Source organism: Poromitra crassiceps (assembly GCF_964638095.1).
Source record: "Poromitra crassiceps genome assembly, chromosome: 12".
Lineage (NCBI taxonomy): Eukaryota > Metazoa > Chordata > Actinopteri > Beryciformes > Melamphaidae > Poromitra > Poromitra crassiceps.
Window position 1 is genome coordinate 13,151,451 of NC_139632.1, and position 24,107 is coordinate 13,175,557.

At 47.1% G+C, this 24,107-nt stretch overlaps 1 protein-coding gene across 3 annotated transcripts in view; it reads right to left on the reverse strand.

The window, feature by feature from the left end:
• Positions 1 to 24,107, reverse strand: part of tle5 (TLE family member 5, transcriptional modulator) — a 66,333-nt gene that overhangs the window by 9,763 nt on the left and 32,463 nt on the right. For all 3 annotated transcript variants that reach the window (XM_083647465.1, XM_083647464.1, XM_083647463.1), the window contains exons 2-4: positions 21,922 to 22,010; positions 12,931 to 12,994; positions 9,232 to 9,276 (exon numbers count right to left, since the gene is read on the reverse strand). In XM_083647465.1, the coding sequence (XP_083503591.1) occupies positions 9,232 to 9,276; positions 12,931 to 12,994; positions 21,922 to 22,010 (198 nt within the window). The remainder of the gene's footprint in view (positions 1 to 9,231; positions 9,277 to 12,930; positions 12,995 to 21,921; positions 22,011 to 24,107) is intronic.

Consider the following 24,107-nt stretch of genomic DNA (forward strand, 5'->3'; position numbering starts at 1 on the left):
GTGCCAAAGTCCCCCCCTCTCCCTGTCCATGGGATTTCATCCACCATTCATTTTTCCATAGACCTTTTGCTAGAAATGCCCATCCCTAGTACGTAGTCAGGCAGGGTGGAGATGTGAGTGTATGTAGTCAGACAGGGTGGGGCTGTGAGTGTATATAGTCAGGCAGGTTGGGGATATGAGTGTATGTAGTCAGGCAGGGTGGGGCTGTGAGTGTATGTAGTCAGGCAGGGTGGGGCTGTGAGTGTATATAGTCAGGCAGGGTGGAGATGTGAGTGTATGTAGTCAGGCAGGGTGGAGATGTGAGTGTATATAGTCAGGCAGGGTGGAGATGTGAGTGTATATAGTCAGACAGGGTGGAGATGTGAGTGTATATAGTCAGGCAGGGTGGGGCTGTGAGTGTATGTAGTCAGGCAGGGTGGAGATGTGAGTGTATATAGTCAGGCAGGGTGGAGATGTGAGTGTATGTAGTCAGGCAGGGTGGAGATGTGAGTGTATATAGTCAGGCAGGGTGGAGATGTGAGTGTATATAGTCAGGCAGGGTGGAGATGTGAGTGTATGTAGTCAGGCAGGGTGGAGATGTGAGTGTATATAGTCAGGCAGGGTGGAGATGTGAGTGTATGTAGTCAGGCAGGGTGGAGATGTGAGTGTATATAGTCAGGCAGGGTGGGGCTGTGAGTGTATGTAGTCAGACAGGGTGGGGATGTGAGTGTATGTAGTCAGGCAGGGTGGGGCTGTGAGTGTATATAGTCAGGCAGGGTGGAGATGTGAGTGTATGTAGTCAGGCAGGGTGGAGATGTGAGTGTATATAGTCAGGCAGGGTGGAGATGTGAGTGTACTGTATATAGTCAGGCAGGGTGGGGCTGTGAGTGTATGTAGTCAGACAGGGTGGGGATGTGAGTGTATGTAGTCAGGCAGGGTGGAGATGTGAGTGTATGTAGTCAGGCAGGGTGGGGCTGTGAGTGTATGTAGTCAGACAGGGTGGAGATGTGAGTGTATGTAGTCAGGCAGGGTGGAGATGTGAGTGTATATAGTCAGGCAGGGTGGAGATGTGAGTGTACTGTATATAGTCAGGCAGGGTGGGGCTGTGAGTGTATGTAGTCAGACAGGGTGGGGATGTGAGTGTATGTAGTCAGGCAGGGTGGAGATGTGAGTGTATATAGTCAGGCAGGGTGGAGATGTGAGTGTATATAGTCAGGCAGGGTGGAGATGTGAGTGTATATAGTCAGGCAGGGTGGGGCTGTGAGTGTACGTAGTCAGGCAGGGTGGGGATGTGAGTGTATGTAGTCAGACAGGGTGGGGCTGTGAGTGTATGTAGTCAGGCAGGGTGGAGATGTGAGTGTATGTAGTCAGGCAGGGTGGGGCTGTGAGTGTATGTAGTCAGGCAGGGTGGGGCTGTGAGTGTATGTAGTCAGGCAGGGTAGGGATGTGAGTGTGTGTAGTCAGACAGGTTGGGGATGTGAGTGTATATAGTCAGACAGGGTGGGGATGTGAGTGTATATAGTCAGACAGGTTGGGGATGTGAGTGTATATAGTCAGACAGGGTGGGGATGTGAGTGTATATAGTCGGCAGGGTGGGGATGTGAGTGTATGTAGTCAGGCAGGGTGGGGATGTGAGTGTATATAGTCAGACAGGGTGGGGATGTGAGTGTATATAGTCGGCAGGGTGGGGATGTGAGTGTATGTAGTCAGGCAGGGTGGGGATGTGAGTGTATATAGTCAGACAGGGTGGGGATGTGAGTGTATATAGTCAGACAGGTTGGGGATGTGAGTGTATATAGTCAGACAGGGTGGGGATGTGAGTGTATATAGTCGGCAGGGTGGGGATGTGAGTGTATGTAGTCAGGCAGGGTGGGGATGTGAGTGTATATAGTCGGCAGGGTGGGGATGTGAGTGTATGTAGTCAGGCAGGGTGGGGATGTGAGTGTATATAGTCAGGCAGGGTGGGGATGTGAGTGTATATAGTCAGGCAGGGTGGGGATGTGAGTGTATATAGTCAGACAGGTTGGGGATGTGAGTGTATATAGTCAGGCAGGGTGGGGATGTGAGTGTATATAGTCGGCAGGGTGGGGATGTGAGTGTATATAGTCGGCAGGGTGGGGATGTGAGTGTATATAGTCGGCAGGGTGGGGATGTGAGTGTATATAGTCAGGCAGGGTGGGGATGTGAGTGTATATAGTCAGGCAGGGTGGAGATGTGAGTGTACTGTATATAGTCAGGCAGGGTGGGGCTGTGAGTGTATATAGTCAGGCAGGGTGGGGATGTGAGTGTATGTAGTCAGGCAGGGTGGGGATGTGAGTGTATATAGTCAGGCAGGGTGGGGATGTGAGTGTATATAGTCAGGCAGGGTGGGGATGTGAGTGTATATAGTCAGGCAGGGTGGGGATGTGAGTGTATATAGTCAGGCAGGGTGGAGATGTGAGTGTACTGTATATAGTCAGGCAGGGTGGGGCTGTGAGTGTATATAGTCAGGCAGGGTGGGGATGTGAGTGTATATAGTCAGGCAGGGTGGGGATGTGAGTGTATATAGTCAGGCAGTTTGGGGTGAACACGGACGGCAGCTAGACCTATATACTCGAAGGTCAGCTTGACGAAGGCGTCGCAGGGGAGTCCCCAGCAAAATGAGTAAATTGTGTGATTTCACTGACTAGAAGTTATTAGCCCAAGGAGAGAATATAGTCGTGCATATACTGTACTTGGCAATAGCTTTCACTCTCTCCTGTTATCTCCCCATCTACATTATATTATACTTGTGCTGTTCACGTCAGCTGCGTCGAGTCATATTTTTGGGAAGCTGCAGGTCAGCTGCGCCGGCAGGCTCGCCAGCTGCGGCGCAGCCCGCGGTGCATTCAGCAAGGGCTTTGACGTTGTAGCATGTTTTCCGCATAAGCAGTCTCTCAAGACAGACATGTCGGCTCCTGCAATGAACAAACACTCCCACCTACCCGCCTGTACTTCAGCAGCTCTCAATGTGGGTCAAAAAAAAAGGCAGGATATCCAGTCAAAATAAGACCGGTATCCACATTTCCCTGTGCAGTCGTTTAATCGCTCCGACTGGAAAACAAACTACGGTAGTCGATTGCTAGCTAGCTAGCTAGCTGCTGAGCAGAAATGGAAATTGGACAAGATATTTTTAAATTTTTAATATATTTATTTTCGTAAACATGTGTCATGATTGGTCGAATACCATTGAACTTCCTTCTGGCCTGAAGCGTTTTTTTCTTTTTTCTTCTTTTCTTTGGAAGATCTTCCTCTCTCCACAATATAAGGGCTGAAGTACAGACTGTCTCTGGAGCATTCGAAGCTTGTGGAAGAGATAGACTGGCTTGAGAGACCAACTAGCGAGTGAGCTGTGGAAGCTACAGGCAAGGAGAGGACGAAAAACACCGCCAGAGAACAGAACAAGACCAGAAAAGAGGACCCAGCGACTACACGGCTTCATTCAACATATCCCCAGGTCCATCCACAACTCAACACAACTGCCACTCCTCAGCAAGAGAAGACAGAGTGAAGAGAGAGAGAGGAGAAGAGGAGGAGAGAGAGAGAGAGAGAACAGGCAGATAAAGAAAGAGTGGAGAGAAAAAGACATAGGTGGAGAGAGAGAGAGAGAGAAACAGAGACAGATGTGGAGAGAGAGAGAGAGAGGGAAAAAGAGACAGAGGTGGAGAGAGAGAGGGAAAGAGACAGATGTGGAGAGAGAGAGAGAGAGGGAAAAAGAGACAGAGGTGGAGAGAGAGAGAGAGACAGAGGTGGAGAGAGAGAGAGAGGGAAACGGAGACAGAGGTGGAGAGAGAGAGAGAGAGAGAGAGACAGAGGTGGAGAGAGAGAGAGAGGGAAACGGAGACAGAGGTGGAGAGAGAGAGAGAGAGACAGAGGTGGAGAGAGAGGAGCAGCAGGAGGGGGCTGTACACAATAGGCTCAGACATGAATGCTCCTCGACACTCGTTTCCACACATCCCCTTCAATTTCAACTCTCTAATGGAACTAGCGCTCCTCCGCGCCCACTCACAGTGCTCACAGTGTACACACACACACACACACACACACGCACATACACACACACACAGAGGATAATAGGGGAGGACACGTGTACAAAAACACAAATACTTATGCACACAGTGGCACAGGCTCAATCCATGCACGCACACACACACACACACAGGGGAAAACAGGGAAGCACACACAATGACATGTACTAAATTAGACACACACACACACACGCGGCGTGCACACACACACACACACACACCTGGACTCACAAAGACACACGGTAAAATAGCCGAGCACACACACACAAATCTAAGAACTGTACACACAACAGGCAATTAGAGAAGAAGCACACACAAATGTACAAAACACACGCAGGAAGGCAGGCAGGCAGGCACACACACACACACACACACACACACACACACACACACACACACACACACACACACACTCCCCCGCCTCTGTGAATTTCTAAATATTTCATCCCTGTCAGATAAAGGAGTGGGGTGTGATGAATTGCACTCATGAGGCTGAGCACAGCTCTGTGTGTTTCCTTGCCTACAAAACTGCCTGTGTGTGTGTGCGTGCGTGCATGCGTGTGTGCGTGTGTGTGCGTGCGTGTGTGTGTGTGCGTCCGTGCGTCCGTACGTGCGTGTGTGTGTGTGTGTGTGTGTGCATGTGTGCGTGCGTGCGTCTTGGACCCGCATGCATCACAGTACCTGTGTTGTACTTCCTGCCTCTGTGTGGGTGCATATATGTGAAGGTCTTTACATCACAGAAGCTGCTACTGCTGTGCATGTGCATGTGTGTGTGTGTGTGTGTGTGTGTGTGTGTGTGTGTGTGCGTGTACACATATGCACATAACGTGAGTGGGAGAGGTTCCATTTGTCAGTGTGGACGCAGTTTTGGTGATATGTCAGTGTGTGTGCCCGTCAATCATATGACTGTGTGTGTGTGTGTGTGTGTGGAGGGCAGAGCCAGACGAGGTCACCAATAAGGGCTAGTCCTTCTGAGGCCCATCGCTCTCTCCCTCCTCCAGCCTGAGCACAAAAGACTCCCCCCAGCTCAGCCCCCAGCATCAGCCATACAGCACCAGCCCCCAGCATCATGACGACGAGACACTGACTGAATCTATCTGTTGTCGTCTGGAGAGACACCCCCACGCTGGCCTGGAGCTTTGCGCACCAGAGACTTCCACCAGGCCTAGCCGGCTAATTTGCGAGTGAAACGAGTCATTTGGCAGGGCGGGGTCTGTGCGACGTTCAAAACTATTTATCCACTATTTTACAGCCCCGCCCCCGACAAAGTGGGCTACAGCGTAGCGTAGCCGAATGCTGCATTCATGTGCTGCTGGGATTGTAAGATTTTTATTTTATTTAGGCAAATACCAGCATGGTAGTGCTGATAATGGCGCCGCAAAAAGACTCTCAAACAGGCAAGATCCCTCAACATCACATGGTGTGAAATGACTGTGTGGGTAGAGAGAGCTACATAGAATGAGCGCTCATAACTACATTGGGACTGAACAGGTCAATCTTTCTCCACACTTTGTGTGTGCAGTTCCTTTCAGAGACAAAGATATATTACATGACATGGATATGACTTTTCCTTCCTTATCCAACCATTGTCAGACTGGTGCTGGAATGCTGTACAACAGGAAGCAGTGTATGTCTGACATTAACTAGGCCCTCGGCGTCTACATTTAAAACACAGCCTCCGGTGACATCGTTCAAATGTGTCCAGCTCCTCGGAGAAGCAGGAGAGATGATCTCTGCCAGTCACACACCTGCCAAACCATGATGTGCAGGTGTAGGACGAGGGGGGGGAACAGCTGTGTCTGCATCAACTGGTGGGAGTGGCTTTACTCTCATCTTGTGAGCCAATGCTTTTCTTGCATGGGGCTTTCACACAGAACACCTACAGGGATTTGTTCCTGTGCTTTTGGGGCAGAGACATATATGTTACAATTGTACAACACAGAATGGGCCGTTCACACCGACCTTATTTGGTCCAGACTTTTCAGTTTGATCTGAACCAAAATGACAGGTGTGAAACCTTCCCCCGGACACGGTCCGGACCAAACAGCACAACCTTGGTCTGGTTCGGGTCGTTTGTAGTGTGATTTTTCCCCTTTTGGATGGTTCGGTGCATCGACCAATGAGAAGGACAAATGTCCTATTTATGATGACCTGGACAGCATTCTGGGCACGCACCCAACAAGCTCACACGGTGATAAACGGAAATAGAGGGCTACCCCGTACACCCCGCACACTAGGGCTGTCCCAAACGATTATTTTCTTATTGATTAATCTAACGACTATTTTTTCGATTAGTCGATTAATCTAACGATTATTATTATTATTAAAGAGAGAGAAATAATAATATAATACTGTAGGGACATATTTAAAATTAGTCTAAGTCTAATTTCCATGTCTGTTATTATGATATGATCATATGAATTATTATTATTATTAATCTTATTATTATAATAGATAGTGCCTGCCTATTTGTCAGTTGCCTGCTCTCATCACGAAAATACTGGACCACCTGACAAATAGATTAAATTGATCATCATCATGATTCATCACTCTATGTATGAACCCTTTCCCTAAACTGAGGAGGATCAGTATTTTTACAGGACATGGATTTATTTAATCACTGGAGTAATGTGCATTGTGCAGCTAACTCAGCCAAATGTATGTTTGCATCAGTGTGGGGGTAAGGAAATAAATAATACAAACGATTTACAGACTAACAGTCACAGACTGTAACAATGGTCTAAAATCCACCAGTGTCAAGTGACTGCAGGTTAGCAAGCAACAGCCAGGAAGTTAGGCATAGCAAGTTAGGTTAAAACAGGAAGGAGGTTGGGTTGTTCTGCCTTCAGAGTAAAAGCGTTTGTCACTTATGAAAAAAAGAGAAAAAAAGAGCTCTGCAAGGCAACAAATGTTTAGAGAAGTATAATAGTATAAAAAAATCTAAATCAAAAATCGAGTTTTGAGAGAAAAAATCGTCAATTTAATTTTTAGGCAAAATCGAACAGCCCTAACCCGTATACAAACTAAGGAGATGCAGCCCACACAGGTGTTGATGACAGGACATAGGAACATGTATGCCCTGTCAAGTTCTTTATGCCATGGTGAATACTTGTTTCTGATTGGCCCGCAGGTGTGCATTAAAACCGTATAATGCACACGTAGTCCGGCTCAAGTCTAATTACATGTTGTAAATTCATCCACTCCCCAACCTGCACAGCTGTTTAATCAAACAGCACAGCTAACGTTATTCAACTCACTACCTCAGCTTCTGTGAGCTGAGCGGACTAGCTTCCCTGCATCATACCGGCTCGTATCCAAGGTTCATCCTAATTACTGCAACAGCAAACAACGTTTCCATTGCATGAGAAGCTGACGGGATGTTAATGCTTGTTCCAGGTATTACGCTTTGTTCACACCATACGTCAACCATATAACAAACCCACGCTAAAGTCACACTGAAGCTGAGTGTCACGCTAAACCGCTCACTCCAGAAACACTCTTTTCCTCAGCGCCTGGCTCGGAGATGCTCCTCCGGCCCCTCCCCCCCTCACAACTTGCAATGACTTCATGCCTGGCACATCAGCTGCTGCACGCTGGATGCTTGGAAAATAAAACAGAAGCTGAAACTATCGGTTCAGCGTAGTTTTTTTTTTTTTTTTAGCTTCAGCGTGGCTCCGCGTGCGGCTGGTGTGAACGGACTCGCCTGTTAACAAGGACGCAGAAATGAAACTGCGTAGCTTCAGCGTGGGATTGGCGTATGGTGTGAACGTGCACTTAGTCAGAGTTATGGCTTGTGAAAAACTTTTGATGGCTAAACTTGCACCAAAAATTCACAAATGCTTTAATTTTATATTGTTGGCAAATGACCATAGTATAAGCGGGATAATCAACTCCTAGGTGTGCGTTATAGGATTTTAATGCACTTCGCGGAGGCGGAGGTTATTTGCCTCCACATCGTGCATTAAAATCATTTAGAACACGGCTCTCTTGAATACTCGATTCTGATTGGTCAATCAACAAGATTCACCGGTCATTATTTCTCGACAACCGACCGCTGCTCTGCCACACCTGGATTAATCAGTTGATAAGAGCCTTTTGTCAGCAGACACTACTAATTAGGCCAACCAGTTGCAGCTGTGGTGTCTTGTGTGCCAATTACGAATGAAACCGCTTTGTCGTTGAAAACGGGCTCAATCATTCACCTGTCGGTCATTATTTCCCCCGTAATCACCGCCTCACTATACATTATCCCTTACATAACGCACACCTAGTCGTTGATTATCCCTTACGTAGTGCGCTTGCATAATTTGATGGCTTTATGGCTTTTGAAATGCAGCCACCCAACCAGCAGAGGGCATCAGTGACACAAATTGGTAATTCATTAAGCAGAAGAAACAGCAGCAGATGTCTCCTCAATGCTTGCGTAGGCAGCACTTCCTACTGTGCAGCTTGTTTGGCTCAAAACTGTTCTCAACTGAGCCAACTTTTCAGACCCCCCAGAGACGTTATTTAACTTTTCAGACCCCCCAGAGACGTTATTTCTCATCCCTCCATCCATCCATCTCCTAGCAGTGTATCCAGGTCAGTGAGTGGCAGCAGGCCAATCCAAGTCGGTACCATGGACGAGGCTCGGAACCAAGATTGACCGAAAAATCAAGAGTTTTGCTTTGTGCCTCAGCTCTCTCTCGACCATCAAGGACCAATAGACCGCCCGCCATTACACACAACAAATCTAGCTACTAATTCTGACCCCCCAAAAAATCAGTGTCTACAAGTCCTGATAAAGTCTTAAAACTGTCTTCAATTTACCCAAATGCATGGCCTCAAAAGTCTATTGTTTTTCCCCTAAGACATCAGTCCACCCATGCAGGACCTGTACTCCGATAGGACAACAGTGCTTCTTTCATTTTAAACATTCCTTTCAGAGGCAAAACGCTCTTCTATTTCTTTCTAAATTAAATTAAATATAGGTTAAAAACATTTAAGATTTGACTTGATGAAACTCAGGGCAAATGCCACATCTCACAACGGCCACTTTTAAAAACCCAAACTATGGAGCGGAGACAATGACTCGACATCACTCTTTCTATTCAACATGTAGAGCTTTCTGCCTGTGCAAAGTGTGACAGCGTGTGTCTGTTTGATGTGCTACAGTCTGTGATGGGAATAGAAGGGCTTTCTGTCACAGGATTCAGTGTAAACTCACCTGCTTGTGCATCTCAATGTTGAGCCCGTAGGACATCTCATAGTACTGCGGGTAGAGAGGGAGGAAGACAAAGAGGACACAAAGAGGACAAAATTAGAAAAGAAATATGAGAATTAAATGTAAAGATTTACCGTACTCAGATTAAAGGTATGTGAGATTATCTTGGTCAACTCACACATTACATGTAAGTGTTAAATGAACATATCCACCAAAAATGCCTTTAAGTAGCATTATCCAAAGTAAAAAGACTGACATTTTCAAACACCTAGCTTGCGATCATGCCCAGTGTGCGTGAATGGTCATTATTGATATGCGTTTTCAGGTGTGTAGTATGGACAGCGATCATTCCTGAAACGCATGTGTGGATAGGAATACGTTTTATTTTCAAAACGGGTTAGTGGATGTCACATCATTTGACATATACTGTACAGTATATGCCTCCCAAGAAAACTGTGACAATTCACATTCATTTTGTATACAGACAAACACATGTAAGCACAAACACACATGCGTACGTACATAGGTACGTGCGTACGTTATGTGCGTACGTACATAAAGAAAACAAGATACCTTTTAAACAAAAAGAAAAGGCACAGGGATAGGCATTAGGGAATGAGAGAGAGTCTGTGTGTGTGTGTGTGTGTGTGTGTGTGTGTGTGTGTGTGTGTGTGTGTGTGTGTGTGTGTGTGTGTGCTCAGTGTTAATGAGAGGGCCACCCTCTAGGCGTCAACCCTGTTAATCACCCACTCTGTCTGCAGGGGCACTGGCTCCGTCACTGGAAAACAAACAACACACAGATCTCTCTCTCACATACACACACACACACACACACACACACACACACTTCTCTCGCTCTCACACACACTCTTTCGATCTCACACTGACACTCACACTATCTCATACGCACACACGCTCTCTCTCATATGTATACACACACACACAGGCACAGGCGCACGCGCACGCACACACACACACACACACACACACACACACACACACACACACACACACACACACACACACACACACACACACACACACACACACACACACCCCTTCTTTGGCTCTCACTAGCCGCTGGGCCCGCGCGGAAGCTCCCTAAAGTAATTACAGCGCTGGGGAAATGGAGGTGCCGCCGTCAGCCGGGGGAGCAGGGCAACCCGATAGGCTATTAGAGGAGGGGGGAGGAGGGGGGGCGGGGGGCGGGGAGGGGAGGGGGGGTCGGTCTGGGGCTACAAGGCTAGGCTTGCCACTGATGGAGTGGGAGTGTGTATGAAAGCATGTGTGTGTATTGTGTGTGCGCATATGTGTGTGGGGCTGCTGACTGGGTGTGCGTCAGTGTGTGTGTGTGTGTGAGAGAGAGGAGGGGGGGTGGGGGGAGTGTGTGTGTGTGTGAGAGAGAGGAGAGGGGGGGGGGGGGAGTGTGTGTGTGTGTGTGTGAGAGAGGAGAGGGGGGGGGAGTGTGTGTGTGTGTGTGTGTGAGAGAGAGGAGGGGGGGGGGGAGGGGATGACACATAACAAGTCAGGAAACAAAGCGGGAGCTAAGATGAGAGGGCCAATCATGAAAAGAGCAACAAGAAGAGAGACAAGAGAAGCATGATGCTGCAGAGGGAAGGAGGTGCAGGGTAGAGTGACGGAGAAGGGGGGGGTGAACAGAGGGGGCGGGATCTTGATGCAGGTACAGAGAAAATGTCTTGGTAACATATCAACACACATTTAATGTTTTATCTGCATCCACTGAATTTAACTGACATAAGATTCAAAATAAATATGACATCGGTTCAACACAGTGCTAACATTTCTGCCGGAACACGACTACCTGCATTCTGGTAGCTATTTGCGTGGACCCGGCACCTGGTGGCAGATCAAACCTTCTGTTGTTGTTGTCTGCCATGTAATACTCCCCATAGCTGCTTTCCTTCCCCCTCCCGTCCAAAAGCCTAACTGTCTCATCTCCATATGAAGACAGCTGTTTTTACCCTATTAGAAAGTAACAACAAGCGCATAGTCATCACTTGACACGAGTGCATTGCGTGTTATGGTAAACCTCACACATCATCATGGATAAAAGTGGAATTTGCCATATGTCCGCTGTGTGGACTATTTTGGAAAATGAGACAAGGTAACTATGTTTGCTTTTGGTAATCGTGTTAGCATATTCTGTAAGGTCTGTGCTGGGACAATCAAAAATGCAGATTTGCATAGACAACTGCTAAGCAGAAATCCCCACAGTTAAATATGTGGTCATTTTGCATGTTATGTCGAGTGTCTAGAAATAAGTGGTCATAGCATGATAATTGGTTGACATGAAGGGCTGTATAAGCCCCACATCTCTGTGGGCATTTCAAAACCAGCTCGGTCCAGCTGACTGTCGCATTTAGGTCTACTTCTAGCTGCATCACCGCATGTTTTACTGCATTATTCGCTGACATTGTTTCCTACATTCAAAATCAATATCCTATGAAAATATTTGTATTAAACACTGATGTGTAACTATCAAACTATAATGTCTCTGCTGATGGTTGAAGCCATTGTAGTTTCCTTTATGTATGATTAGGATGTACCAGTAGTAGCCTATGTGGGCATGTTTATGTTGTGCACAGTGCAGTTACATCTTTAGTCCACTACTTGACGGTAGGTTTGTAAAAATGTGCATTATGTAGCCTAATACAATAATCAAATATTGTTTGGTCCCCAGTAGGGGTGTCACAATATATCGTCCCACGAAATTTCGCGATAGTAAAACGTCACGATATGTATCGTTGAGATGAAATCTCATATCGTGAAAAAAATAATAATAATAAATACATTTTTTTTTTTTTTCTAAAATAGACAAAGAAACGTCTTTGTTTGTTGAAGTTCAATGTGTGGAAAGTAGTTCAGTTGAACAAGTCTCTGAAGAGACACATGAGAAGTTATACAGGAGAGAAACCATTCAATTGAGTTTCTGGCAAAACTGTTTACTTGACAGGAAAAACTGAAGATGCATAAAAAATAGACTAAGAAAAGTCTTGTTGTTTGAGTTTGAAGAAAAACTGAAGATGCATAATGAGAATTTATACTGCTGAGAAACCTTTTAGTTCAAAATAAATCTAAGTGACGGTGTAACTCATTCTATTTCAAGATAAGCCTTATCTCCAATCTCATGTTTTTTCTAGTTGTTATTGTAATAACAATTTCCCACAACAGCATGTTTTGTATTTGTGCATTTCAAATAAAATACTACTTTTCCAGTCATATATTGTCATTATTCAAGTTTAAAAAAATATTGTTAAAATCGTATCGTATCGTATCGTTATCGTGAACCCAGTATCGTGATACGTATCGTATCGTGAACTGAGTGTATCGTGACACCCCTAGTCCCCAGTAGTAGCAGAGCTCTAAGGTCATATAGTCGGTCATTTAGTCATGTTTATAGGCTGTTTAGGTCTAAGCTATATGGCTGTTACTGAGCACCACCATGCCTCCAATGTGCTTGTTGTCTCGATATGTTCCGGTCCGGAACCTTTTCCCTCTCGGGAACACCGAGCACTCGGTGTTCCGGGACCTCATCATTTACAAATCAAGCACTGGTTCAACATCGCTTAAGGATACAGAGATCGTCTCTGCCTCACGCACGCACGCACGCACACACGCGCGCGCGCACACGCACACACACACACACACACACACACACACACACACACACACACAACTCACCATGATATAATGGCGTTGCATCTCCGACTTCTCACTGGCCAACTTGTCACACTCCAGCTTCAAACTAGAAGGAGAGAGGAGGAGGAGGAGAGAGAAGGAGAGAGGAGGAGGAGGAGAGAGAAGGAGAGAGGAGGAGAGAGGAGGAGAGAGAAGGAGAGAGGAGGAGAGAGGAGGAGAGAGGAGGAGAGAGTCAGATCTGGTTAGTCGGCTCCACGGTGTTCTTTCTAAAGCGCCGACAGCGGGTGACTTGCTCCTTCGTCATCATTACCTCCGCTTCCGTCAACAACATTGTCATCACCTTTCATCATCATCAGTACCATCTCCGCCATCATTACCTCCACCATCATTACCATCATCATCATCATCATCATCATAATCACCCCTGTCCTCGCCATGACTCACTGCCATCACCACCCTGCTCCCCTGGCGTCATGGTGAGGAGGACAAGCTCCTTCTGAACTCACAGAGAGGAGACCTAAACGGCTGCTTTCTAAATCAGAGAAGAGGCAGTCAAATCAAAGTCACGGCTAAATACGGCGAGTGAACGTCAGGGTGATGAGGCTTGTCGCTGTCCCCCCGCGACAGCCATTAGCTGTAATCATGTCAGCGCTGATGTCACGCGAGGCGACAGGACAAAGAAGGACGCGTCAGCGCCGTCACCCTGCTCATCAAAAGAAAAAGAAAAAAAGGAAAAAAAGGCCCTCCGTGCTTTTGATTGGCAGTCTGGGAAGGCATCATCCAATCCCAGGATTGGGTAAGATCAGGATCAAATAAAGATAGGTACACGCGTGCGCGCGGCGGATAGCTTCAGATTTGGCATGAGTCTGAAACCTGTTTGATGGTGTGTTGTGTGTATATTTTTGCTGGGATGTTCTCCTCAGCTGACAGCTCGATTACAGTGAGCGCGGGGCTGAAGCTTCATCGTCGTTGGTCTTAACTGGCAGGCTGAACACAGCGTTCCACACGGGCGATAATGGCACTCTTAGGACGCTTTCACACCTGACCGTTTAGTTCGGTCGACTCAAACTCTGGTTTGGTGCGGTTCGTTTGGGCAGGTGTGAACACAGCAATCGCACTCGGGTGCGGACCAAAATGAACGACTGGACCGAGACCACCTCTTCAACAGGCGGGCTCAGTGGTTAGCACTGTCGCCTCACAGCAAGAAGGTCGTGGGTTCAAATCTCTACAATGGTCCTTTCTGTGTGGACTTTGTACTGTATTGGCCCATTTCCACCGCTGGTATCAGCGCGGCCCCGCCCAGCTCGTCTCGCTTTTTTGTCTCATTCCACCGATCAAAAACCTGGACAGCCCGGATTGAGTCGGGGTTGAGTCGTGCTAGTTTTGTTCCCTGCTTTGTTGAGGTTCCAGCGCTGTGGCCCCGGTACCATACGGTGATGTGAAAACACTGCAGACGACTGATTGGTCAGGCAGAATCGTCAGGCAGAATAGTGTTTACTATTAATCTACTGTCAATGCTGGATACCAGTTTAGTGGGGCTTACCTTCTATTCTGTTATTTCCATCAGTCTTTTGTGTTGCTGCCTTCGGCTCTGGTGAAATAAAATCGATCTCCTTGCTCAGCTTTAACATGACGGTGGTTTTCAATTGTTTTGAGAGAGAAAAAGTCCGCTCCTCGGGAAGCCCTTGTAGTTGTAACGTCGGCTCCGCTAGGCCGGAGGCGGGGGGTTTAGCGAAGCCGCGGTCTTGCCTGTTGAGAGGCCCCCGGGGTAGAGGCTTCCCTTCTCCCTGCCGTCCCCAGCGCAGCGCATGCATGTGAGTTTGAGTAACAACAAAGTGATATCCATTCTCCTGGCCGATTGTCACATTTGCCCATGTACACTGTAGGTCATTTAGAGGCACCAGTATTTCATAACCAGTTTAAAAGTTCCGTGTATGGATTTAATTTTAACATTATATGTTATAGGCTACTTCGGCTATGGGCGGAGGGGCAGATATGCGGTCGCTATGACGACCAGGTGTGGGCGGAGGCGAGTAAACTTGCTATGGAAGCAGAGTGTTAATCAAGTAGAGCCGAGTAAGACCAGGTCGAGTAGAGCTGTACTGTGCTGTTATACTGTATGTGGTGGAAAATATGAGCCATAAGTTCTCCCCATGTTTGCGTGGGTTTCCTCCGGGTGCTCTGGTTTCCTCCCACAGTCTTAAGATATGCAGTGTTTGTGTAGTATGATATCACAATGCATATAATCTAGTAAAACATGTAGTATGTATATGCTGTATGTAACCTATGTTGTGTGTAGATATATGATGTAGTATACTGTGATGATGCTATGTCAAGTCCTTTGAGACCTGCGTGTGTGATAAGGGCTATAAACATAACTAACTGAACTGAAAGTCTCGGGCCGGTTGTTTTGGTCCGCACCCGAATGCGATTGCTGTGTTTACACCTGCCCGAATGGACTCAGGTACAGTTCGTATGGAGTGAGAACGTGATCGGACATCCACCCGACTGCAGGAAGCATTGCGCTCAACCCCACACGCCTGTTTTCTCCCCAATTGTACTTCGCCAATTCCCCCTGTCAAGCTGCCCCGGTCTCTGCTCCACCCCCTCTGCCGATCTGGGAAGAGTTGTAGACTAGCATATGCCTCCTCTGATACATGTGGAGTTGGCAGCTGCTTCTTTTCACCTGACAGCGTGTGGCTTCACCAGCAGGACGTAGTGCGTGGGAGGATCACGCTATCTTCCCCTCCAAACAGGCACCCCGACCGACCAGAGGAGGCACTAGTGCAGCGACCAGGACACATACCCTTAATCCGGCTTCCCACCTGCAGACACGGGTCAATTGTGCCTGTATGGATGCCCGACTAAGCCGGCGGTAACACGGGAGCTCGAACCTGCGACCCTCGTGTTGGTAGGCGGGGAATCTACCGCTGCACTACCCGGAAGTCCAGCATCCAGCATCCTCGTATTAACAACGAGGAGAAAGAACGCGCACATCCAAAAAGCAGTGAGGGCAGGTTCTGAGCTGAAGGTTTGAAAAAAAAGTGCACAAAAACAATAAAAACAGCACACACACTGCAGGGCTCCGTTTCCAGCGGTTTCATTTAGCACCAAAAAAGAAGTGACGTTTCGAGCGTCAAGCTCTTCAACAGACATTTGCAGGCGTGTTTGGATTAAACCAGCCATCTGCTCTGAAGACAAACATTTTATTGGTTAAAAACCATCTTCACATCCTGTTTTGGTGACTGGTGAAACTGCATGGATCAACTTTTGGGGATTTTTGCATGATTGCAATCAGCAGCAGTTTGGACTGGACCAATTTACCTCCATGGTTTCTATGGCAAATGGCGTCGTGGTCTCATCAGAGCCACCCTTCTCTGATAAGATTGTCTGATTACAGCGTCTTCATTATTTCTTATTATTTATTCCTGACAGGCGTTCATATGCGTAATCCTCTAGTCTACAGGATATTAGGCATACTATTAGGCACAAATTGCAAGGCTTTTGTTTTATGTTGACCAAATTACCAGATTTTTTTATTTTTATTGGGAGGTTAGACAGCCCACTTTATTGCCACATAATGACACACAGCAGTTCTCTCTCTCTCTCTCTCTCAAACACACACCCACTGTCACCATTACACAATGCCAAATACGCACACACACTCCAAGTACAATGTAACACACACACACACACAATTTAAGCCGTCAAAAAATTTGGGAATTAATTTTTTCCATCCCAGAGTCTTATTATTGGAGTCTCCTGGCTGATCCAGGAGGGTTGGCATTGGCATGCAACCCTATCTGGACCGTTTAAGTTTTGGCTGGTGTGAAAGCGAACCGAACCAGCTGAAAAACTGAACAATGTCCATATAATTATCATTCTCACATCAGGTGCGAACCAAGGAAGTGGACTATCAGGTCTGAAAGCGCCCCTACTCATACCTCACACTGTGCTTGTGTTTCTCCTATCATTTTGCCAGCAGCCACAGTATTGAATAGAGTCCATTTCAGTTTTGCTTCAATGTTTCAGTTCCAGTTTGGGTGAAAATCATCTGAAACACTGAAACACATATCTGGTATTTATATAATTCTATTAAGTAAATATCTATTTTGATACTTAAAATGGTAATCAACACTTTTTTTTGTGGTGATTTCTCTGTTGATAAGTAGTGAGTGCTGGGGTGCATTTGTTCTGTCCTTCCCAGAGATTTGCCTGGGTCCAGACTTTCAAATCCACCCACTCCACGGAGTTGAGTTTGTCTGTGTAACCAGTTGAGTTTGGGTGTGTAACCAGTTGAGTTTGGGTGTGTAACCAGTTGAGTTTGGCTGTGTAACCAGTTGAGTTTGGCTGTGTAACCAGTTGAGTTTGGCTATGTAACCAGTTGAGTTTAACCAGTTGAGTTTGGCTATGTAACCAGTTGAGTTTAACCAGTTGAGTTTGGCTATGTAACCAGTTGAGTTTGGCTGTGTAACCAGTTGAGTTTGGCTATGTAACCAGTTGAGTTTGGCTATGTAACCAGTTGAGTTTAACCAGTTGAGTTTGGCTATGTAACCAGTTGAGTTTGTCTGTGTAACCAGTTGAGTTTGGCTATGTAACCAGTTGAGTTTGGCTATGTAACCAGTTGAGTTTGGCTATGTAACCAGTTGAGTTTAACCAGTTGAGTTTGGCTATGTAACCAGTTGAGTTTGGCTATGTAACCAGTTGAGTTTGGCTATGTAACCAGTTGAGTTTGGCTATGTAACCAGTTGAGTTTGGCTATGTAACCAGCTGAGTTTGGCTGTGTAACCAGTTGAGTTTGGCTATGTAACCAGTTGAGTTTGGCTGTGTAACCAGTTGAGTTTGGCTGTGTAACCAGTTGAGTTTGGCTGTGTAACCAGTTGAGTTTGGCTGTGTAACCAGTTGAGAATTCAGGATCACTTGGCAAATCAAAACAAGTAACTTTTGGGCTGGGTTTCTGTGGGTTCAGCCTTGGTGGCTATCACTACTCGGTGCTCACGCTAACCCACTTCTCTGTGTTCTATCCAGTGCTCACGCTAACCCACTTCTCTGTGTTCACTACTCAGTGCTCATGCTAACCCACTTCTCTGTGTTCTATCACTACTCAGTGCTCACGCTAACCCACTTCTCTGTGTTCACTACTCAGTGCTCACGCTAACCCACTTCTCTGTGTTCTATCACTACTCAGTGCTCACGCTAACCCACTTCTCTGTGTTCTATCACTACTCAGTGCTCACGCTAACCCACTTCTCTGTGTTCACTACTCAGTGCTCACGCTAACCCACTTCTCTGTGTTCTATCACTACTCAGTGCTCACGCTAACCCACTTCTGTGTTCTATCACTACTCAGTGCTCACGCTAACCCACTTCTCTGTGTTCTATCACTACTCAGTGCTCACGCTAACCCACTTCTCTGTGTTCTATCACTACTCAGTGCTCACGCTAACCCACTTCTGTGTTCTATCACTACTCAGTGCTCACGCTAACCCACTTCTGTGTTCACTACTCAGTGCTCACGCTAACCCACTTCTGTGTGTTCTATCACTACTCAGTGCTCACGCTAACCCACTTCTGTGTTCTATCACTACTCAGTGCTCACGCTAACCCACTTCTCTGTGTTCTATCACTACTCAGTGCTCACGCTAACCCACTTCTGTGTTCACTACTCAGTGCTCACGCTAACCCACTTCTGTGTGTTCTATCACTACTCAGTGCTCACGCTAACCCACTTCTGTGTTCTATCACTACTCAGTGCTCACGCTAACCCACTTCTCTGTGTTCTATCACTACTCAGTGCTCACGCTAACCCACTTCTCTATGTTCTATCACTACTCAGTGCTCACGCTAACCCACTTCTGTGTTCTATCACTACTCAGTGCTCACGCTAACCCACTTCTGTGTTCTATCACTACTCAGTGCTCACGCTAACCCACTTCTCTGTGTTCTATCACTACTCAGTGCTCACGCTAACCCACTTCTCTATGTTCTATCACTACTCAGTGCTCACGCTAACCCACTTCTGTGTTCTATCACTACTCAGTGCTCACGCTAGCCCACTTCTGTGTTCTATCACTACTCAGTGCTCACGCTAGCCCACTTCTGTGTTCTATCACTACTCAGTGCTCACGCTAGCCCACTTCTGTGTTCTATCACTACTCAGTGCTCACGCTAGCCCACTTCTGTGTTCTATCACTACTCAGTGCTCACGCTAGCCCACTTCTGTGTTCTATCACTACTCAGTGCTCACGCTAACCCACTTCTCTGTGTTCTATCACTACTCAGTGCTCACGCTAACCCACTTCTCTGTGTTCTATCACTACTCAGTGCTCACGCTAGCCCACTTCTGTGTTCACTACTCAGTGCTCATGCTAACCCACTTCTCTGTGTTCTATCACTACTCAGTGCTCACGCTAACCCACTTCTCTGTGTTCTATCACTACTCAGTGCTCACGCTAACCCACTTCTGTGTTCTATCACTACTCAGTGCTCACGCTAACCCACTTCTCTGTGTTCTATCACTACTCAGTGCTCACGCTAACCCACTTCTCTGTATTCTATCACTACTCAGTGCTCACGCTAACCCACTTCTCTGTGTTCATTCCAAAACAAACCACTGTTGCTGCTGCTGGAAACAGAAAACATCCACTTACGTGCAAGAGGATTTTTTTCTCTGAAAGACCTAGACTAAACTGTTGGCAACAACAACACATTTAAAAGCCTTCATGAACTGCTCATAGGTTGAATCAGCGTGATGTTACATCAATTTATGATTTACGACATTTATTAATTTGAAAATGCCACAGATGATTACTTTTAATTGGATCATTTTTGAGTTTGCATTTCGGTTTATCAGTGGTGTCATTTTACAGGAGACAACAATCTGATGAATTGTTATTGATATATTGCCTGGCTGCTTTCTGTGGACTGCGTGTTCTGACTCTATGTCATGTATTGTGCACAATAAAACTAGCCTATAGCGTCTTCATGTGTGGAACAATACCAAGAGCGTGTGGATGATGTGAGATAGACACTCCGATAGGAAATGGGTGACAAAAGGTGACTGCGATTGTGCCCGTTGTTTTCCTTTTATCAGCCAGACAGATGCTGAGGCTACAGATGAGCCAGGTGCTGTTTATGATTTCCAGCAAGCCAGGTGAACAGGCCACACGGTAAGCAGCTCATCACCATTCACCACAACTGTGCCTGAACAACACACCAGGGAGGGGGGGGAGGGGTGTGTGTGTGTGTGTGTGTGTGTGTGTGTGTGTGTGTGTCCACTTATCCAAATCGCTCCTCTTCCCACCTACATAAAAAAAAAAAAAACACCTTCCCCGCTATCCCCGCATGTAACATGCGTAGGCTGTGTGGTGGGTTGTCATGACGACAGGCCTCCCTGCTGCCAGCCTACCTGGGATTGGCTTTGTGCCTCCTCTGATTGGTGCTCGGCAGCCCCCGGGCCCTGCGCCGCTGCTCTCAAACGACACTTTGATGGAGTTTTATTGCCGCTCCTTCCGCCTCTAAATCGCTCCTGCTGTCATCTTTATTTTGATTTATGTATCCCCTGATCTATTTATGCATGTGAACGAGGGGAGGGGAGGTGGGGGGGGGGGGGGGTTGTATGTGTGTGTGTGTGTGGGGGGGGGGGGGGGGGGGACAGAGGAAGACAGCGACAATGCTCGCTACTATACTCAGGGGAACGCCTGCGGTACATTTGCCTTTTAAAGGCTTCGGCGACAGACAAGCACAGCAGCAGAGCGCTACAAAGCCTAGTCTGTGGCTTCCGAGCACCCCCCCCCCCCCCAACACATCTCTCCCCCCCCTCCCCCCCCCCCCCCCCCCCCCCTCCTGAGTCAATAGGCACTGTATGCATGTTCTGTACGCGCAGACAAAACAGCTATTCTTTCAACTGCGCCCCGGCTCTCTGAAGAGGGTTAAACGTTGCTGCTCGCCGCTGTGGGAATTACAAAAACCAAAAAGCTCGAGGAAAAAGGTGTTAGTGCCGCTGCTACAGAGGAACGCTGCTGCGGAAACAAGAAGTGATCAGACCGCAGCGGGGATCTGGCAACACAATACGCCTTCGGGGCTTTCATCTGCCTTCGTCTTGTCTCTGATGAGCGCCGGCGAGCCTCTCTGGAAGGTTCTGAGACGACAGGTAGATAGAGAGAGACGAACAGGAAGGAAGGAAAGGCCCGCTTCAAAGAGTCCACACTCACAAAGGGAGAGAGAGAGAGGACTTCTCGCCGAGATCCCCCGCGGCCTCTTCCCCTTCTTTAAACCCGCTATCAAACAGAGCGGTCGAGGTCGAGACCAGGCAGCGAGGAGCGCCTCAGACTTCTGGCACCCGAGCGCCATTTCAGCGCTCGGAAGAGATCAATGGCCGAGGGTAAACGAGATTGATTTAGGCAAAGGTCAATAAAGGAGGCTTTAGTCAGAATGCAGTGTGGTGGTGGTGGAGTAGGGCTAGAACAAAAAGCGGACATCTTTGATTTGATCACGGTCAACTACAAAGTCAGACCTGGAGTACAAATGCATTATTCCTCTGTGAGTTGGTGAAAATAAAACATGAAATAAAAGACTGGCGGAGTAACGACATCAGGCCAACTTGAACTAAGAGGATAATTAAAACGCTGCAGTGTAGCTGCTCATTAGCCAACAGTAGCTCCGAATGGAAAGTCAGTTTGTGATGTGAAGCGAGAGCAGCATGTGCAGCAAAACACCATTTCTGGATCAAAAATATTGGCGCCATATCGCAGCAGAGCACTTGTGCAGTTTAGCATGCTAACAAGCCAGGAAAAATGTGTTCAATAAAGACAGGAAAAGTGTAATAAAGCCTGGAGATATGTTGCTTTACTATAAAGAGCCGCACTTAGCAGGCTGTGGTATTTTAACGGCTTGTGCTTTGTCAGTGTGTGTGTGTGTGTGTGTGTGTGTGTGCGCACATGCATGTGTGTGTGTGTGTGTGTGTGTGTGTGTGACTGTGTGTACATGCATGGGGGTGTGTGTCTGTATGCACCGACATGTTTCTGTTTGTACCTGTGGTATTGTGCTTGGAGGAACTGGAACTCGTCCTTGATCCTGTCGCAGGAGTCGGAGGTTGTGAATTTCAGCTGCTGCGATGAAGCCTGCCAAGGAGAGGAAGAAAGCAGAGAAAAGAAAAAGAAAGAAATAACCAAGTGGAAAGAGAGAGAGAGAGAGAGAGAGAGACAGAGAGAGAGAGAGACAGAGAGAGAGAGAGACAGAGAGAGCAGGGGAGGGGAGGGGAGGGGGGAGAAAAGGAGCAGAGAGAAAAATAATTAAAAACATGGCCATGAAATCAACCAGTTTTCAATTTGGCACAGCCCAACGGGTAGAGCACTGACATGACTGAGAATCCCATTCACACAGGCGGCTTGGTTGCCAGGTACGTTTCCACACGGAGCAGGAACTGGCCTTGACGAATTGGTGCACATGCCATAAATACAGCCGAGTAAGGCCAGGCTCACATTACCAGAGGTTTTCGCCACTTTCTCTCCAGGATTTGCCCCTCGGCCTCCCGAGAGTCGGAGGAGAAATCTGGACCCGAGTCTTGGTCAGAACCGAGGTTTGGCACAGACCATCTGCTAATGTGAGCTGTTGACAAATCAAATCTTAACCCTCCAGAAGCGTTCGAAGAGGCATCGCAGCCGCCCCAATCATTTCTAATCTATCTGATCTGATCCGTCTGTGAGTATCGGCACGGCGGCGTCACGTCTTCATTATGCCTTTCAATATTGGATTATACAACTTTAACGTCGCAGCCAGTACAGCTGACGTTGCCTACCAACGGTAAATATTTTAGACCTTTTAGCGCTAGACTAGCGATAGCGTACCAACGTTATAACAAACAGATATTAAAACTGATGGTTAAACTCTCACCTCTGGGCCTCTGTAGGGACAGCCCGCTCTGCCTGTCTGTCTCTCCAACCATGTCCTCATCCAAACTCACCTGCCTGCTCACTCTCCTTTGGTAACCTACTGCAAACTATTGCACTAAAGCAGCTGTTCCTCCCCCATGCCTGTAAACATCTGACTGCCGTGGTGGTCATGTGAGTTGTCACATACAGAAGCTGCATCGGACAAGATCATTATTAATATCTTAGTTGTGTGTGTGATGCTCCGTCATGTTCAAAACTTGTAATGTGAGCTTGTTTGCGATATGAGAGAAGGAAATCGGTCAAGTTTCTCCGTATGTTTGTGACGCAACCCCATTTCAAAATCGGTTAGGATTTTAAAACAGACAGACACAAACACGCCAAGGTTACGGGGTTGATTCTCACTGTAGCAACTACACAAAAATGTATAGCAATGATGTCTAAAGTAGTCCGGGTTAGTGGTTCTGATTCCTACTGGGGACAGACATGTAAAAAATATATACATTCATGGCCTTTTAAGGCGCTTTGGATTAGGGATGTTCATTTTGAAAAATTTCCATAATCGAAAATCGGGGAAAATGAACGATCAATTATCGATTATCGATCATATTAACACGTTCACTGCCAATGACGTGTTTTTACGTCAAACTAAATCCAACGGTTGACTGCCAATGACGTGTTTTTACGTAAAAAAAATCGTTTTTTCATTTTTTGACGGTGGGACGTTGATCTAACCCTTTTACGTCTCCTATACCAATATTGGAGGTATTGAATGTGTATAATCTATTTTACCGACCCACTGAGTGGCGACATGTCTCTCCACAGTAGAAAGAGGCGAGCCAAAACTGGAGGGAAAAGCGCGAGGAAGCCGTTCTCATACAGTAAAATGGATGGCGAAAACGCTTTCACTTTCGCGCTGATGCACAGCGGTGGCAACGGTGGGGGGTTCCAAGAATAGACTGGATGCACACTTTGAAACACGAACCATAAATAAGCCCAGAATCGCAAGAGCTTCATCAGAGCTCTCAACCGGACCGCCAAGAAACGAGCGAAACCCATCCAGCGAGCCCCATCCAGACTGCCAGGCAGGAGCCAGGCAGCAGCAACTCGTTTGTCACAGACCCGCTGCAGAGCCAAGGAGGGCGGAGGAGAACGCCCACGGAGGGAGGAGTTGGAAGCAGAGGGGGGTTTCCTGCTGTTATGGAGGAAATTACTGTTCAAAACTATTGTTTAGATGTCTGACGTCTTACTGATGCCAAAAATGAATGGTTAAAGTGACTGTTCTATCGAATTTCACAAAAAGCCGTTTATCTCAGAATAAATTTCCAG